Raw genomic sequence first — 18960 nt, 5'->3', positions numbered from 1 at the left:
GGGGGGGGGGGGGGGGGGTTAAGGGATGTGACAAGAATTTTCCATTACAACAAGCACAGAATACAGACACATTTTCTCTCTCACATACACACAGGTAGAGAAAATAAAATAAAACAACAATAATAACATTCATGAAAAATAAGAATTAAAATAATAATAATAATAATAATAATAATAATAATAATAATAATAGTGATGAAATTTCCACACAATACCCCCCATCACGTCACCGATTTACGTTTGGTCTCAAATTAAACGGAATAATTTAAATGTCATTTAAGCGCCGTATTTAAATGTAATTTAAATTTAAAATTTTATTTAAATTGAAACCAAAATGGCCGTTCTGTAAAATGACAAGCGCGACGGGTTACATCGTTTTACCGCACGGCGCACGCAAAGCATGCAGGCGGTTCGGACCCCGTCTGAGGTTTCAGACCGTTTTCTGTTTTGCAGTTTATTGCAGTACAGCAGCTCACACACACACACACACACACACACACACACACACACACACACGAAGTGTAATTTCTCACTTTAGGTTTATTTTTGTCGTTGTCACAAATGGCGTTTCTTGTGCAGGGCCGTGTACAGAACACACTCCTGTAAAGCTTCTGACAGTTGTGTTTCCACCCCAGGAACCAGAACCTATTTTGAATTCCTGGCCCATAGATCCAGAACCTTTTTTAAAAAAAAAATTATTTATTCATTCGAGTCCACGCACCAAGTCAAGGAACTGGCTTGGCGCAAACATCAGAAATGGTCAAACGCTTGGATCTGGGCGTGGCACAGAGACTCAACAGTGCCGCATTTGATTATTAATTCATGGGCAACCAGTTTCACCAACCTGCGCCGCACGTGCTAGGCTTCCATTGACTCCGCCCAACAGGAAGCGCTGTACCTTTCGCCTTTTAAAGGCTCCTCCTAAACACGATTCATCAGCCTCAAAGCAGTCAAGACGTCCGTGATGTTAAATCACAAAGGATTTTTTAAAAAATATATTCTAAACGGTGTTGCCAAGGCGACGCGGTAAATTAACGTTGCGCTGTACGAACAGGAAGTGTGGCCCGATTCCAACGTACATCACGTAATGTGGCGCAAAGTTCATGTTTATGTTGAATACTGGCATATAATCACACGCACACAACATCGCCGGGTCTTTGCCATCGCTCCGCCAGCAGGCAACAGGAAGCGCGGCTTATAAAACAAACGTTTTCATAGTCCTCTTAGAGGATTCGAATCAAATTTGGTGAGTTTGATGTAACGATATCCGTGAGGCGAATTTGTGCAGGAGCTTTTTTGATATCTTTGGCTCGAACGTATAACATGGCTCGTGAAACCGACACCGATGCAGCCTCGGTGCTTGGGCCCGCTAATCGCTGCTTGCAGCTATATTTTGTACAGAACGTTAGTGTTTGGTAAAACGCGGGTTTCACACAATGACCAGCGCTCTAGTTACGGCTTTAAAATCCAGGGGACGGTTTATAAAGACGTGTCGACACGGCGGTCCGCGAGGCAGAACGCTCAGACTCGGCTTCCTCCGTGTTCTCCGTGTCGCTCTTCCGCCGACCTGATGAAACCATCCCACCGTTTGCGTCACTTCTGACTACAGAAGTTCCTGCGGTGTGGCGGGAAACAGGAACTCCTTTCACAACTTCGTAAGTTAGGAGACGTTTAGTTCCTCAAAAGGTCCTGGAACCTTGGCAGAAGTATTCGTTCAATATGAAGTCAACATTAGTCATTTCTTGTGAGATGAAAGGGTTTGTTGTCCTGTGCGTCTGACCAATCAGAGACTCTCAGTCTGGCAAAGCGACAAGTACAGCATTTTGAGCAGACACTAAACAGGTTCCTGGAACTGCAAGCCAGGAACTAAAATTAGCCCTGATTTTGAATGTTTAAATGCACCTCGAGTTCCTGAGCTCCTGAGAATGTTCCTGAGTCACTCATTAGTGTGAATGCAGGACTATATACTCACACTCTCTCTCTCTCTCTCTCTCTCTCTCTCTCTGTCTACAACACACACACACACACACACACACACACTCACACACTCACACACTCACTTGGCCTTGTTGGCGTTGGCTCCTGGCACCTCTTTGTGCAGCTTTGTTTTGTTCTGTGCTGAACTCTTCTCCTGAAACACACACACACACACACACACACACACACACACACACACACACACACACACACACACACTCTAAATTCATGCTAATGAGTAGAGTGGAATTGGAGCATGTCAGAAATATGGAATGTGTCACAATTTTACCACAGGTTTGCGGTAATGTGTGTGTGTGCGCGCGCGTGTGTGTGTGTGTGTGTGTGTGTGTGTATGTGGGTAGGTGTATGTGTATATGTGTGGGTGTGGGTGCTTGAATTGAAGAAGCGCCCACTCCTACATTCCAAACACGTCCGCACAGAGTCTCGACCTGCTCCACTAACACACACACACGTCCACACACACACACACACACACACACACACACACACACACACACACACACACACGTCCACATGTCCGCACACATACTCCTCGAACAGCAGTAATGGACAAACGCGTGCTTTTGTTTTCCCAAGGGAGCGGAATACATTCCTGTACAGCACACACACACACACACACACACACACACACACACACACACAGCTGACTCTGATGGAGAACTGCTACACAAGTCGCTCATTATTTACCTCCATCTGTGTGTGTGAGAGAGTGTGTGTGTGTGTGTGTGTGTGTGTGTGTGTGTGTGTGTGTGTGTGTGAGAGAGAGAGAGTGTGCGTGTAAAGGCCTCACCAGGTTCTCCTGGTTGCGTGTGTTCACTCGGTCTTCCTCTCCACGCATGTACTTCACCTCCTCGACTGCTTTCATCCTGTACTCATCTACAGAGAGAGAGAGAGAGAGAGAGAGAGAGAGAGAGAGAGAGAACATCTGAACAACATCTTTCACAAAATTGAAGATTCAATAAACAATAATCGATTCTGCGTAAAAATGGAACAACGTAAACAAGGAACAAAAAAGAGGAAACTTATCTGAAAAACCTACTGACTCCAGCAACACTCGCATCGCACCTGATCGGAAAAACACGCCGATAAGGGCCACGCCAACTGCACTCAAAAACAACCGAAACCCCTTAGACCATGGGATCACCCCAGAACAACCGACAGACGCACTGAACAAGCTGAAACCCAGAAAAGCATGCGGCGCAGAAACGTACTGTAACGCAGGAGGTCTTACTAAATCCCTTCGATCTAGTCCTGCACGCCGGCTACTCTCCACACACCTGGAATAAAGCTTTAACACGCCCACTATACAAACGTGGAGACAAATCTGACCCCAATAATCCCAGACGCATCTGTCTGACCAGTAATCTGGGGATTATCTGCCGTTAAAGGGAAATTTACCCGGGTAGACATCCTCGTCAGACTTCGGTGCTAAATGTTTGACGGTATTATTATTATTATTATTATTATTATTATTATTATTCTGCCTATAGTTCTTTATGGATGTGAAGTGTGGGGCCCGCTTGGTCACGGACGACTACTCTAGATGGGACAAACGTCCCGAGAGTGCAAAGAACAACACCACTAACTAACGCACGCAGAGCCGAATTACGCAGATATCCCTTACTTCTAAAATACTCATAAACCGTCTCTTAAATCCTGGACCTGTCTTAAATCGCGAGAGAGAGGGGGAGAGAGAGAGAGGGAGAGGGAGAGAGAGAGAGAGGGGGAGAGAGAGGGAGAAAGTGAGGGGGAGAGAGAGAGAGGGAGAGAGAGAGGGAGAGAGGGAGGGAGGGAGAGAGAGCGGGAGAGAGAGGGAGAGGGAGAGAGAGCGAGAGGGAGAGAGAGAGAGAGAGGGAGAGAAAGCGGGAGAGAGAGAGAGAGAGGGAGAGAAAGAGAGGGGGGAGAGAGAGGGAGAAAGGGAGAGAAAGAGAGGGGGGGAGAGAGAGGGAGAAAGGGAGGGGGGAGGGAGAGGGAGAGAGAGCGAGAGAGGGAGAAAGAGAGGGGGAGAGAGAGAGGGAGAGAGAGAGAGGGAGAAAGTGAGGGGGAGAGAGAGAGAGAGAGGGAGAGAGAGGGGGTGAGAGAGAGAGGGAGGGAGGGAGGGAGTGGGAGAGAGAGAGAGTGGGAGAGAAAGAGAGGGGGAGAGAGAGGGAGAAAGGGAGAGGGAGAGAGAGGGAGAAAGGGAGAGGGAGAGAGAGGGAGGGAGAGAGAGGGCAAGAGAGGGAGAAAGGGAGAAAGAAAGAGAGGGGGAGAGAGAGAGGGAGAGAGAGGGGGGTGAGAGAGAGGGAGAGAGAGGGGGGAGAGAGGGATAGAGGGAGGGAGAGAGAGGGGGTGAGAGAGAGAGGGAGAGAGAGGGGGGAGAGAGGGAGAGAGGGAGGGAGAGAGAGGGGTGAGAGAGAGAGGGAGAGAGAGGGGGGTGAGAGACAGACAGACAGACAGACAGATGCAGTTTACTGTGAAAACACGAGAAATTTTTGAGATTCTAAACTTCACCACAAAGTATTTAACAACGTGTCACTGCCTGAGAAACGTGAATGAGTGACAACTCCACACTCCACCCACCCCCAACACACACACACACACACACACACACACCCAACACACACACACACTCGTTGTCATTATTGTGGTTACTGGTGTTACTCATACTGTTTTTACATCCATCATCATCATCATTATTATTATTATTATTATTATTCTTATTATTCTTATTATTGCTGTTGTTTCTTAATATACAGCGGCTCTCAGTGTAGTAACAGGATTCGAAATATAGATATAATAAGCAGTTATAAATATATACAAATTCTATAAATATATAATAACTCTATAACAAGTGAAACAGGAACTAATGTCTGTTGTGAACGTTTCACAACACTGCATGTAACTCTAAACGGATAGAAAGTATGACGTGTTGTTCTTTAATACATAAAGACTGTTGGCAAATTCAGGAAATAAGAGTGATGAGAAAATACTGAAACTTCGGAGAGGTGCAGTTAATGTCATTATTGCCATCAGCGCTAACATGATCGAGACGGTTACCGCTGTTCATTATCATCACTCAACACAACTACGCGGTCAGTGATTATACCGTCACCATCGCCTCATTCTTCACGGTTATTACTGTTAATAACTTAATATTACTACTGCTACTACCACTGCATTAACCCTGCTCTGCTCATATTGTACTAGAGAGAGAGAGAGAGAGAGAGAGAGAGAGAGAGAGAGAGAGAGAACAGAAAAAAGAGAACAAAAAATTCTCTCTCACACACACACACACACAAGTGTCTGAACACGAGCACATTGCTACACAGTGTGTGTGTGTCTGTGGTATGTGGGCTCCTATACAGGAATATGTTTGAGCTTGCACGTACCTTACACACACACACACACACACACACACACACACACACACGCGCTTCTTGCTTAATCTCTCCTCTCGTATCTCTCTCTCCATCTGTCACTCGGTGATAAAGAGATGAAACAGAAGCAGTGATGGATGAAAGGTGTTGGAGGGATACGGGAATCGGATCGGTATCGCGAGCCGGGCCGTATCACGCCGCTGGAATCTCCTCCGCATCGAATACTGGGAACTGGGAACGGTTTGTCCCTGGATGGAGGGACTGAGGAATGTAAACACATGACTACAGGATTCACACACACGTAGTTACATCACACGTACATGCACAGACGGAGATGTACAGATATACGCACACACATATACGCACACACACACGCACACATGCAAAAGACAGCGTAGATGACATTACTAAAAAAGGCAAGCTGAGGAATGTTACATTCATATGTAAGATTTACACAGAGAGAGAAATGGAGAGAGAGACAGGTAGAGATAAACACACACACACACACACACACACACACAGAGAGAGAGAGAGAGAGAGCAAGACAGACAGGTAGAGATAAAGACACACACAGAGAAAGACAGGTAGAGATAAAGACTCAGAGAGAGAAAGAGAGAGAGACAGGGAATGATAAAGATAGAGAGAGAGAGAGAGAGAGAGTGTGCGACAGGTAGAGATAAAGACAGAGAGAGAAAGAGAGAGAGACAGGGAATGATAAAGATAGAGAGAGAGAGAGAGCGTGCGACAGGTAGAGATAAAGACAGAGAGAGAGAGAGAGAAAAATGGACAGAGAGACAGGTAGAGATAAACACACACACACACAGAGAGAGAGAGAGAGAGAGACAGACAGGTAGAGATAAAGACACACAGAGAAAGACAGGTAGAGATAAAGACTCAGAGAAAGAGAGAGAGACAGGTAATGATAAAGATAGAGAGAGAGAGAGAGAGAGAGTGTGCGACAGGTAGAGATAAAGACAGAGAGAGAAAGAGAGAGAGACAGGGAATGATAAAGATAGAGAGAGAGAGAGAGCGTGCGACAGGTAGAGATAAAGACAGAGAGAGAGAGAGAGAAAAATGGACAGAGAGACAGGTAGAGATAAACACACACACACACAGAGAGAGAGAGAGAGAGAGACAGACAGGTAGAGATAAAGACACACAGAGAAAGACAGGTAGAGATAAAGACTCAGAGAAAGAGAGAGAGACAGGTAATGATAAAGATAGAGAGAGAGAGAGAGCGCGTGCGACAGGTAGAGATAGAGACACAGAGAGAGAGAGAGAAAAATGGACAGAGAGACAGGTAGAGATAAAGACACAGAGAGCTAGAGAGAGAGAGAGAGAGAAAAATGGACAGAGAGACAGGTAGAGATAAAGACACAGAGAGCTAGAGAGAGAGAGAGAAAAATGGACAGAGAGACAGGTAGAGATAAAGACACAGAGAGCTAGAGAGAGAGAGAGAGAGAAAAATGGACAGAGAGACAGGTAGAGATAAAGACACAGAGAGCTAGAGAGAGAGAGAGAAAAATGGACAGAGAGACAGGTAGAGATAAAGACACAGAGAGCTAGAGAGCGAGAGAGAGAGAGAAAAATGGACAGAGAGACAGGTAGAGATAAAGACACAGAGCTAGAGAGAGAGAGAGAGAGAGAGAGAGAGAGAGAGAGACAGAGACAGGTAGAGATAAAGACACAGAGAGCTAGAGAGAGAGAGAAAAATGGACAGAGACAGGTAGAGATAAAGACACAGAGAGCTAGAGAGGGAGAGAGAGAGAGAGAGACAGAGATGGAGAGAAAGACAGGCAGAGAACGAGACAGAGCGGGACACAGTGCCATGTTTCTCACGCCCCTGTCGGCCACATCAATTTTATCTTGGGAGACACACAAAGGCAAACAGCTTTCGTCTTTACTTGAAAGAGGGAGGGGGGAAAGAGAGAGAGAGAGAAACAAAAAGACAGGCTACACGCTGCTTATTTTCACAGTGTCTGTCAGTCCCAGTTAAGGAGGCGTGGCCTCGTGATCATGAACAAAAAGGCCACCTACAGTACCGGGAGGCAACCTGGGTGTGTTGTGCTGCTCTGTTGCGCCATGAGGACTGAGCTGTAGTGCTGCAGAAATGCCACATGTTCCTACGATTAGGACCCACGAAGAGGAGAAAACAAACCCTGGATGTGACGTGGAAAATGTTTTAAACAAACATCAATGCCATTTTAAAGAGGACCTATTACGCCCCTTTTTACAAGATCTAATACAAGTCTCAGAAGTCCCCGGAACGTGCCTGGGAAGTTTCAGCTCAAAATACCCCACGGGTCATTTACTAGCCCACGCTGTAAATGCCGCTTGTTGGGTGGAAACAAAAAACACGCTGTTTCCGATTGTGTGTCTCTTTAAATGCATATGAGCTGCTACAACCCCGCCCCTTTCCAGAAGAGTGCTGTGCCTTTACAGCTCGTGCTTCGGAGACTACGGCAACAACAAATCAGGAGAACCGGTATGTCCGACACCGTAAACGCCGGTGTTCAGCCCTATACGTATGAATTATACAGCGAGTAAGCGTGTTCGGGTTAAAACACAAACACAATCAGAGACCGTGGTAGCTTTAGCCGCATTTGCTAACAAGCGTGTTCGGAAAGGCGGTTTGCAGACATATAAAGTGCGATATTTACGTCTTCGGGATACGAAGCTGGATCACGAACAGTTGGTACTGATCCGTTCCCGAGAATCAACTTTTCGGCAAATCCTTCTTTGTGTTGACCCGCATTCGAACAAACGTGCAGCTCGCTCAGGGGAGGAGCTATGCTAATAGGGCAGAGTCCGTGACCAGTCGTGGGCGGGGCCTGTTCCAACGACTCATTTTGAGACACTGTTTATGACTCGTGGGGAATATAAAAAAAAGCACTGGGTGGATTTTTTAGCACCAAGGGGCGGCCGTGTACACGCACCGACGACACACATTTACGTTCAAACACCACGTAAAAGTCAATTCCGCATAATAAACGATATAATCATCAACTCGTTTGTTTATTCGCCGGTTCTCGTAAAACATAACCGACGGATGAAAGACTTTTATGAGGACGTTTCAGATTCTACACGTCCCTCGACCTACATTTTTGGTTTGTTTAATGATCTTCAGCGTGAACCAGAAGTGAGTCAAATAGCAAACGAATCAAAGAGTCGAATAGTCTCCTGCAAGGGAGTCACTTCCTCTCTCTGCCTCTCTCTCGTTCTCCCTTTCTGCAGGTAGGAGGGCTGAACAGAGCAGAACAGACGATGACTCATTTACAAAGGAGCCAACGTGTTTTTCTCAAGTCTGAGTTTAGAGATAAAACACACAGCGCTGCTTCCTCGGCCAGGAGAACGAAATGTGGGCTTCTTTCTGACGGTAACGGCGACGCTAGTGACCAAACACTAGCAAAACAGCTGGTCACATGACTGATACCGCTGATCGCTTAACCTTTCCAAGCCGAAAATGGTCAAATAGTCACGCACACACACACACACACACACACACACACACGGTATAATCGCACATTACTGATGTTATCCAGGAGCTTCCATTCTATATTATTATATATTATATGTGTTTTGTCTTCCTCCACGTGCACACAAACGGACACACACACACGTGCACACACACACGCGCATGCGGCACTCCTGCTGACTTCAGATCGCACGCAATCAGAAAGTGTTACTATTTTCTCCCCACTGCCTGCCTCGTTTGTCTAAAAGCAGTTTTCCTGTCATTGTGTGTGTGTGTGTGTGTGTGTGTGTGTGTGTGTGTGAGAGAGAGAGAGAGAGAGAGAGAGAGAGAGACTGACTCACCCTTGAAAAACAAATCAAAATTGAAATGAACATTCTCAAAAACACAATCCATTTGTGTGTGTGTGTGTGTGTGTGTGTGTGTGTGTGTGTGTGTAGAAGACTGACTCGCTCCTGAAAAACAAATGAAAATTAAACTAACATGCTGAGACAGTTAAACTCACAGTGTCACAATTTGACATGTAAACAATCAGTTTTGTGTGTGTGTGTGTGTGTGTGTGTGTGTGTGTGTGTGTGTGTGTGTGTTAGACCCTAAAAATAAACACGAGCTGTCTCTCTGTTCTATTGATAAAAAAATGTGATGGGCAGTTGGGAAGGGCAGAGGAGGAGACGACACGGAGAAGAGACAGAACGAATTAGCAGATAGAGATATAGATTGAGAGACAGAGAGACAGACAGACAGACAGAGAAAAAGACAGAATAAACAAATAGAGAGACAAAGATAGATTAAACAGAGCAACAGAGAGACAAACAGTATGAACAAATATATATGTATAGAGGGAGAGAAAGATCGATTAAACAGATAGAGGGACAGACAGAATGAACAGATAGAGACACAGATAGAGACAGACAGATTGAACAGATAGAGAGACAGACAGAATGAACAGAGAGACACAGAGAAACAGACAGAATGAACAGATAGAGATTAAAGATAGAGACACACAGAATGAACAGATAGAGACACAGACAGAGACAGACAGTATGAACAGATAGAGACACAGATAGAGACAGACAGTATGAACAGATAGAGACACAGATAGAGACAGACAGAATGAACAGATAGAGACACATAGAGACAGACAGAATGAACAGATAGAGACAGACAGAGACAGACAGAATGAACAGATAGAGACACATAGAGACAGACAGAATGAACAGATAGAGACAGAGAGACAGACAGAATGAACAGAGAGACACAGAGAAACAGACAGAATGAACAGATAGAGATTAAAGATAGAGACACACAGAATGAACAGATAGAGACACAGACAGAGACAGACAGTATGAACAGATAGAGACACAGATAGAGACAGACAGAATGAACAGATAGAGACACAGATAGAGACAGACAGAATGAACAGATAGAGACACATAGAGACAGACAGAATGAACAGATAGAGACACAGACAGAGACAGACAGAATGAACAGATAGAGACAGAGAGAGAGACAGACAGAATGAACAGACAGAGACAGAGAAACAGACAGAATGAACAGATAGAGACACAGATAGAGACAGACAGAATGAACAGATAGAGACACAGAGAGACAGACAGAATGAACAGATAGAGACACAGACAGAGACAGACAGTATGAACAGATAGAGACACAGAGAGACAGACAGAATGAACAGACAGAGACAGAGAAACAGACAGAATGAAGAGATAGAGACACAGATAGAGACAGACAGAATGAACAGATAGAGACACAGACAGAGACAGACAGTATGAACAGATAGAGACACAGAGAGACAGACAGAATGAACAGACAGAGACAGAGAAACAGACAGAATGAAGAGATAGAGACACAGATAGAGACAGACAGAATGAACAGATAGAGACACAGACAGAGACAGACAGTATGAACAGATAGAGACAGAGAGAGAGACAGACAGAATGAACAGACAGAGACAGAGAGACAGACAGAATGAACAGAGAGACACAGAGAAACAGACAGAATGAACAGATAGAGATTAAAGATAGAGACAGACAGAATGAAGAGATAGAGACACAGACAGAGACAGACAGTATGAACAGATAGAGACAGAGAGAGAGACAGACAGAATGAACAGATAGAGACAGAGAGACAGACAGAATGAACAGAGAGACACAGAGAAACAGACAGAATGAACAGATAGAGATTAAAGATAGAGACACACAGAATGAACAGATAGAGACACAGAGAGACAGACAGAATGAACAGACAGAGACAGAGAAACAGACAGAATGAAGAGATAGAGACACAGATAGAGACAGACAGAATGAACAGATAGAGACACAGACAGAGACAGACAGTATGAACAGATAGAGACACAGAGAGACAGACAGAATGAACAGACAGAGACAGAGAAACAGACAGAATGAAGAGATAGAGACACAGATAGAGACAGACAGAATGAACAGATAGAGACACAGACAGAGACAGACAGTATGAACAGATAGAGACAGAGAGAGAGACAGACAGAATGAACAGACAGAGACAGAGAAACAGACAGAATGAACAGATAGAGACACAGATAGAGACAGACAGAATGAACAGATAGAGATTAAAGATAGAGACAGACAGAATGAAGAGATAGAGACACAGACAGAGACAGACAGTATGAACAGATAGAGACACAGAGAGACAGACAGAATGAACAGACAGAGACAGAGAAACAGACAGAATGAAGAGATAGAGACAGAGAGAGACAGACAGTATAAAGAGATAGAGACAGAGAGAGACAGACAGAATGAAGAGATAGAGACAGAAAGAGACAGACAGAATGAAGAGATAGAGACACAGAGAGAGACAGACAGAATGAACAGAGAGAGATTAAAGATAGAGACAGACAGAATGAACAGACAGAGAAACAGACAGAATGAACAGAGTGAGAGAGACAGACAGACAGAATGAACAGATAGAGACAGAGAGAGACAGACAGTATGAACAGATAGAGATACACAGAGAGAGACAGACAGAATGAACAGAGAGAGACACAGAGAGAGACAGACAGTATGAACAGATAGAGACACAGAGAGAGACAGACAGAATGAACAGAGAGAGATTAAAGATAGAGACAGACAGAATGAAGAGATAGAGGCACAGATAGAGACAGACAGAATGAACAGACAGAGAAACAGACAGAATGAACAGAGAGAGAGAGACAGACAGACAGAATGAACAGAGAGAGACACAGAGAGAGACAGACAGTATGAACAGATAGAGATACACAGAGAGAGACAGACAGACAGAATGAACAGATAGAGACAGAGAGAGACAGACAGAATGAACAGATAGAGACAGAGAGAGACAGACAGAATGAACAGATAGAGACAGAGAGAGACAGACAGAATGAACAGATAGAGACAGAGAGAGACAGACAGTATGAACAGATAGAGACAGAGAGAGACAGACAGTATGAACAGATAGAGATACACAGAGAGAGACAGACAGAATGAACAGATAGAGACACAGAGAGAGACAGACAGTATGAACAGATAGAGATAGACAGAGAGAGACAGACAGAATGAACAGATAGAGACACGGAGAGAGACAGACAGTATGAACAGATAGAGATAGACAGAGAGAGACAGACAGAATGAACAGATAGAGACACAGAGAGAGACAGACAGTATGAACAGATAGAGACACAGAGAGAGACAGACAGTATGAACAGATAGAGATACACAGAGAGAGACAGACAGTATGAACAGATAGAGACACAGATAGAGACAGACAGAATGAACAGATAGAGACACAGAGAGAGACAGACAGTATGAACAGATAGAGACACAGAGAGAGACAGACAGTATGAACAGATAGAGACACAGAGAGAGACAGACAGTATGAACAGATAGAGATAGACAGAGAGAGACAGACAGAATGAACAGATAGAGATAGACAGAGAGAGACAGACAGAATGAACAGATAGAGACACAGAGAGAGACAGACAGTATGAACAGATAGAGATAGACAGAGAGAGACAGACAGAATGAACAGATAGAGATAGACAGAGAGAGACAGACAGAATGAACAGATAGAGACACAGAGAGAGACAGACAGTATGAACAGATAGAGACACAGAGAGAGACAGACAGATGAACAGGTAACACTGCCATCATTTACTGAGAAAAGATGGTAGTAATACAGATATATACTGTATATATGCATGTAGCTGCTAGCTGCTGAATCCAAACCTTCGCACACTGATGGATGTAACAGATCTACAAACACAACCGTACCGTCTTTACTCATGGTGTGTAAATAAAAATCAGATCCGAGCTCCTCACACGTGAGAAACCCTCTCCGAGCGTAACTGGCTGAATGTAGACACAGCCTGGCATGATGGTAAGTTTGACTAAACTACCAAACTAGCTCCCAAGCTAATGGGGATGAACGCTGACAGGGCGTATAGATTCCGGGAGGCGGAGCTTCGTCTATATGGGCGTGGATGGGAGAGAAAGCGTAAACAAAGTTATCTGTGTCTTGTACCTTTAAGAAATAAACCGGCCGTGTGAACAAAATCCTAGACACGCGGCTCAAATCGGAACGAAAAGCAGACGGCAGAAAGTTTTTCCAAGGTCAAAACAACAGATAATCAGATTTGAGCTCCGTCTGAACACAACGTTTGTTTTGTCTGCGACACTAATAACACTTTAAAGTGTAATAAAAGAAAAACTCCAGGCATGTAAACACTGACTTCATCATCATCATCACACACACACACACACACACACACACACACACACACACACACACACACACACACACAGCAGGAGCCAGAACAGAAGGCCGTGACCTAAAGCGTTCATCAAACAGGAAGGGGGCGGGGAACAAATAAGGAACAGCGTGAGAGAGAGAGAGAGACGAAGAGCCGATGGAGTAAACCGAGTTAATAAAGGAAGGAAAACAGGAGGGAGGGAACGAGGGAAGGACAGAGAGCACGGTGGGAGTGGAGAGGAAAAGAAGGAAGGAAGGGAAGAAAGCGTGGCCTTCCCTCGTTAAGGAGATATGCCGAGGGAGGAGAGACGGAGCGGAGGCGAGGGATGGAGAGGTCAAGAGAGGACGGAGGAATGGAAGACCTCTTTATCGCCGTCTCTCACGCAGTCAGACAGAGGAGACGGCAACGAGCGAGGAGAGGAGTGCAAAAGGGAGGACGATAGAGTGTGTGTGTGTGTGTGTGTGTGTGAGAGAGAGAGAGAGAGAGAGAAAGGCCATTTCCTGTGTGCCCATTTGCTCTCCATCCCTAATCTTCCATAATCCTTTGTATTTATATTCTCTCTCTCTCTCTCACACACACACACACACACACACACACACAGAGAGTAAAAATCTTTGGGCCTGAATTCTAACTCTAACTGAATCCTAACTATAAAAAAAAAGACACGAGATCACAGATAAATTCACTGTATTTTCATGACATGGTGGCATAATGGGAAAAGGGGGCGGGGTTAGAAGGAATAGAATATGAGGAGGCGTGGTTAGGGGGAGACGTCCTGCCAATCGAATCACCTTTTTCCCTTTTAAAAAAGAAAAAAGAAAAAAGTGAGCTCAGCATAAGTGATATTCGTATACTTAGAAAAGGGGGAAAAAAAACAAATGCAATTCATGCAAATAAATGCAAATGACTCAATTATGCAAATTACGCACGCGCTAGTGGTCATGGACTAAATAGCAGCTGTAGTAGTAATTTAGCCTGTGTACCGTACGGGCTTTTCTGTCTGGCTTTTCTCTGTGGATTTCTTTCCCGATTCTCTCCCTAGTTTAATCTTGGCGAATTCCCACCCACCGGTCAGGCGCAAAATCGAACAAACGCCGCAATATTCGAACGAGCGTGCGATTTTTTATTTATTTATTTATTTATTTATTTATTTATTTTTTACAACTACCGCAGATTTCCAGCAGATTCGGGCCGAGGCGCGTCATCGCCACGCGCGTTCGGTCGAAGCGCTCTTCGTTTCACGTGCGTCGAACGCGAGTACAGCTAAAACGTCTCATTTTACATTTCACGAGTCACGAGCTCTGATTGGATGTAGCTGCTTCGATGCTAACGTTTTTGTACTGCACCTTTAAAACTAAATAAAAATTTTTAAAAAAAGGACGATTGGAATGAAATTATTCAAGTTTATCGTTGTAACATTTTCACTTTAAAGTAATTCATTTATTTCTTAACGTTCTATACCGGTCCGGCAAACATTTCTACGGTGACTATCTCGTTAGCCCCGTTTAATCAGGACCTAATGGCTCAGAACCAACACACACACACACACACACACACACACACACACACACATTAATTACAGTCTTCTGTCACTCCCCGAGCGACTCCTCAGTTCCTCGACGACGTCAGAAAGCGTCTCGAATAAAATAAAGCCTGGCCGCCGCGTACGGAGGACCGGACGGGTTCTCGTCACGTCTCGGTGCTTGTTTAATCCACCGGATATCAGCGACTCGGTTTCTCCGTCGCCTGGCAACCGACGCTCTATGATCCCAGCTCTGCGATTAAATATTAATATCACAATTTATCGGGCTCCGTGTTGTGATGTAATAAACGCTGATGGAGAACCGGTAACGCGTGTGATTAACAGCACTTTGACGCCTAACTGGTTTGGAAAAGACCTATTGATTTTTTTTTTCTTCCCCTCGGACCGTTTTAACACGAGTGAACACGCCGAACAACTAAACCACGGTCGTATCCTCACATCGTCCAAACCTACTGCACACCTACACAAAAGGTATTCACGGGCATCCTGGCGCTAATCACACCGGCCGAGCCGTGCCAGTCCTTTCAGCTCCGCGAGCGCTGCATGTCTCGCACTTCACGGCCGACGCTTTTCTTTTTCCTTTCTTTCCTTTTTCTTTCTTTTTTTTTTTAGAAACGGTGTAATAACAGCACCTGCTCGTCACGAATACGATCCGGAGCTCACAGGATCCGTCGGGCGGGTGAAGTGTTTCATCGGGAAGATAAAGCGACAGTTTCAACAAAGATTACATTGACATAACGTGATGTACTCGATGGTAACATTATTATTATTTTTTTTTTTGACATTTCGTAGCTGTTTGTTTCACAGAAGAAAGGAGGAGAAAGAAGAAGAAGAAAAAAAAAAGACACACAAGAATTCTCCCTAAAATGTTAAAAACAGCACGAACGTCTGTTGTTATTATATCCGTATTAGCCGCGCTAGCTCTATTGCAAGCTAGTTTATACTGACAGAGCATTTATCCGTCATTAGTCCATTAAACTTCTTTTTTTTTCTGTTAGATTGACATTTTTCAACTCATTTTATATTGAACACTCTGGTTATACGTACGTTTTCTGCGTTTCTACGACAACATTTGATCACCTGTGTGTTTAACAGTGTGTCGGCTAGTTAAACTGCTAGCTGTACGTACGCTTTTACTTGTCAGTAAGATTAGCATCATAGCTCGACTAACCCCGCGTTCACACGCTTGCCTCTTGTAGTTTGTCGCTTGTACCGTCCGTTGAGCTTTTTTATTTATTTATTTATTTATTTATTTATTTATTTATTAGCAGAGAAGCCGCGCTAATCAGCAGCTTCATTTACCGATTCGCAGCGCTAATGTACTTTCTACGGACAGTCACCAAAGACACCAACCAGACTCCTTACTTACGTTACTTCCTTTTTCCAAGCTTTATTTTTCTTCGTGACGTGTCCGTTGCGTAACGACAAGACAAGAGCTTTTCTTCCGTTCTTTTTTTTTTTTTTTTTTTTGCGTACCGTACAGTTAACTCTACGATACTCTTTGGACGGGGTCCGAGGAATTACCCGGGCCGATCGTTTCGCAGTGTCACGCCCACAAGGCGTATACGCGAGTGACGTCGTAACAAAAGGTTTAAACCGGTCAAGCCAAAGTGTCTCCGAGGCCCTCTAATGGCTGGCTGCGGTACAACCTTTAACTCCGCCCCTTCCCAATGTAAGTGAATGGGGAAACGAGGCAACGTTTGTTTTTTTTTTTGACATTCTAAGATACATCTCCGCAAAAAGAATTTTTGACCTCCGCGTCTGCCGTGATACCTTTCACCAAAATCGCGTCTCCGTGACGTAAGACAGCGGCGTTGAGGTATATCGAATGAAGATAACGTCTTGACTGCTTGTGAGAAGTGCCGTGTGTAAAGAGGTTGAATTTAATCCAGGACGAACCTAGAACACATCACGCATGTTCTTCAAAAGTGATTAGCGTTGCCTGCTAGCATTGCCAGCACACCTACACAGCTTGCTTTCACAGTAACCGTGCCAATTTCTTCACAGGGTAACAGTGTTAAAGCTTTATAAAGAACACAGCACCAGTCAGCCCCCAGGATGGGGGAGAAAAAAAAAAAAAAAGTTGCCACCATTAGCGGAAGAAATGATTTCCTGACTGATTTAAGATGCAAATTTGGTTTTTTTTGGCGTGTGGGAGGACGGGCGCTATTCAGAGATGCGTCCCACAGCGAGACACAGAACAGGCGTGGAATCCGAGCCACTATCAGCGAGTGTGTGTGTGTGTAAGGAGGAGAGATCGAAAAAAAGACAGAGAGAGAGAGAGAGAGAGAGAGAGAGAGACTGACCGGAGTAGACGTCTCCGTTGCTGTACGCCTTTCCTCTGCCCTCGTCGTCACTCGGCACGGCCGATACCTGCTTTGCCGAGGCGCAGCCCATCTCCTCACGCGCTCCCCCCTCTCACCATCCCACCTGAGAGTCGGAGAACGAAGCAGATTTTAATCACGGTTCACGTCCTCCGACCGATCAGACATCTTTTTTTTTTTTAAAAAAAAAAAAAAAAAAAAACACTTTACATGACAGAAAATAGCTGCACATGACAGGTTGATTTTAACGCACTCACTCTAATTACATTATCGTTTCCATAGTAACCGCACATTCGTAGTGGCTCGTATTGCAGGCACTGCACATGAATGTGTGTAACTGTTGATTTATTTATCGATTGACAGGTATGGAAGGAGTCTCCAGTGTCAGTGCTTTGTAACAGGCTGTAACTTTTCCAACGTCTTCAGAGGAGTGTACACTTTGCGGTTTCTTGGTATAGTGGAACCTTCTAATGAGGCAGAAGGGATAGTGGAACCTTCTAATGAGGCAGAAGGGATAGTTGAACCTTCTAATGGGGCAGAAGGGATAGTGGAACCTTCTAATGGGGCAGAAGGGATAGTTGAACCTTCTAATGAGGCAGAAGGGATAGTGGAACCTTCTAATGGGGCAGAAGGGATAGTTGAACCTTCTAATGGGGCAGAAGGGATAGTGGAACCTTCTAATGAGGCAGAAGGGATAGTGGAACCTTCTAATGGGGCAGAAGGGATAGTTGAACCTTCTAATGAGGCAGAAGGGATAGTTGAACCTTCTAATGGGGCAGAAGGGATAGTGGAACCTTCTAATGGGGCAGAAGGGATAGTTGAACCTTCTAATGGGGCAGAAGGGATAGTGGAACCTTCTAATGAGGCAGAAGGGATAGTGGAACCTTCTAATGGGGCAGAAGGGATAGTGGAACCTTCTAATGGGGCAGAAGGGATAGTGGAACCTTCTAATGGGGCAGAAGGGATAGTGGAACCTTGTAATGAGGCAGAAGGGATAGTGGAACCTTCCAATGAGACAGAAGGGATAGTGGAACCTTCCAGTGAGGCAGAAGGGATAGTGGAACCTTCTAATGAGGCAGAAGGGATAGTGGAACCTTCTAATGGGGCAGAAGGGATAGTGGAACCTTCTAATGGGGCAGAAGGGATAGTGGAACCTTCTAATGGGGCAGAAGGGATAGTGGAACCTTCTAATGGGGCAGAAGGGATAGTGGAACCTTCTAATGGGGCAGAAGGGATAGTTGAACCTTCTAATGGGGCAGAAGGGATAGTGGAACCTTCTAATGAGACAGAAGGGATAGTGGAACCTTCTAATGAGGCAGAAGGGATAGTGGAACCTTCTAATGGGGCAGAAGGGATAGTGGAACCTTCCAGTGAGGCAGAAGGGATAGTGGAACCTTCCAGTGAGGCAGAAGGGATAGTGGAACCTTCTAATGGGGCAGAAGGGATAGTGGAACCTTCTAATGAGGCAGAAGGGATAGTGGAACCTTCTAATGAGGCAGAAGGGA

At 44.8% G+C, this 18960-nt stretch overlaps 1 protein-coding gene across 2 annotated transcripts in view; it reads right to left on the bottom strand.

Annotated features, from left to right (window-relative positions):
* The window catches only part of zgc:92140 (uncharacterized protein LOC447854 homolog), a 43993-nt gene that overhangs the window by 8866 nt on the left and 16167 nt on the right, over positions 1–18960 (bottom strand). For both annotated transcript variants that reach the window (XM_053626023.1, XM_053626024.1), the window contains exons 2-4: positions 17438–17561; positions 2789–2874; positions 2061–2131 (exon numbers count right to left, since the gene is read on the bottom strand). In XM_053626023.1, coding sequence (XP_053481998.1) covers positions 2061–2131; positions 2789–2874; positions 17438–17528 — 248 coding nt within the window. In that variant the 5' untranslated portion in view covers positions 17529–17561. The remainder of the gene's footprint in view (positions 1–2060; positions 2132–2788; positions 2875–17437; positions 17562–18960) is intronic.

The sequence above is a fragment of the Ictalurus furcatus genome, chromosome 5, assembly GCF_023375685.1.
Source record: "Ictalurus furcatus strain D&B chromosome 5, Billie_1.0, whole genome shotgun sequence".
Classification (NCBI taxonomy): Eukaryota; Metazoa; Chordata; class Actinopteri; order Siluriformes; family Ictaluridae; genus Ictalurus; species Ictalurus furcatus.
The sequence above is the reverse complement of the archived record's forward strand: the minus strand, read 5'-3'. Positions and strand labels throughout refer to the sequence as shown.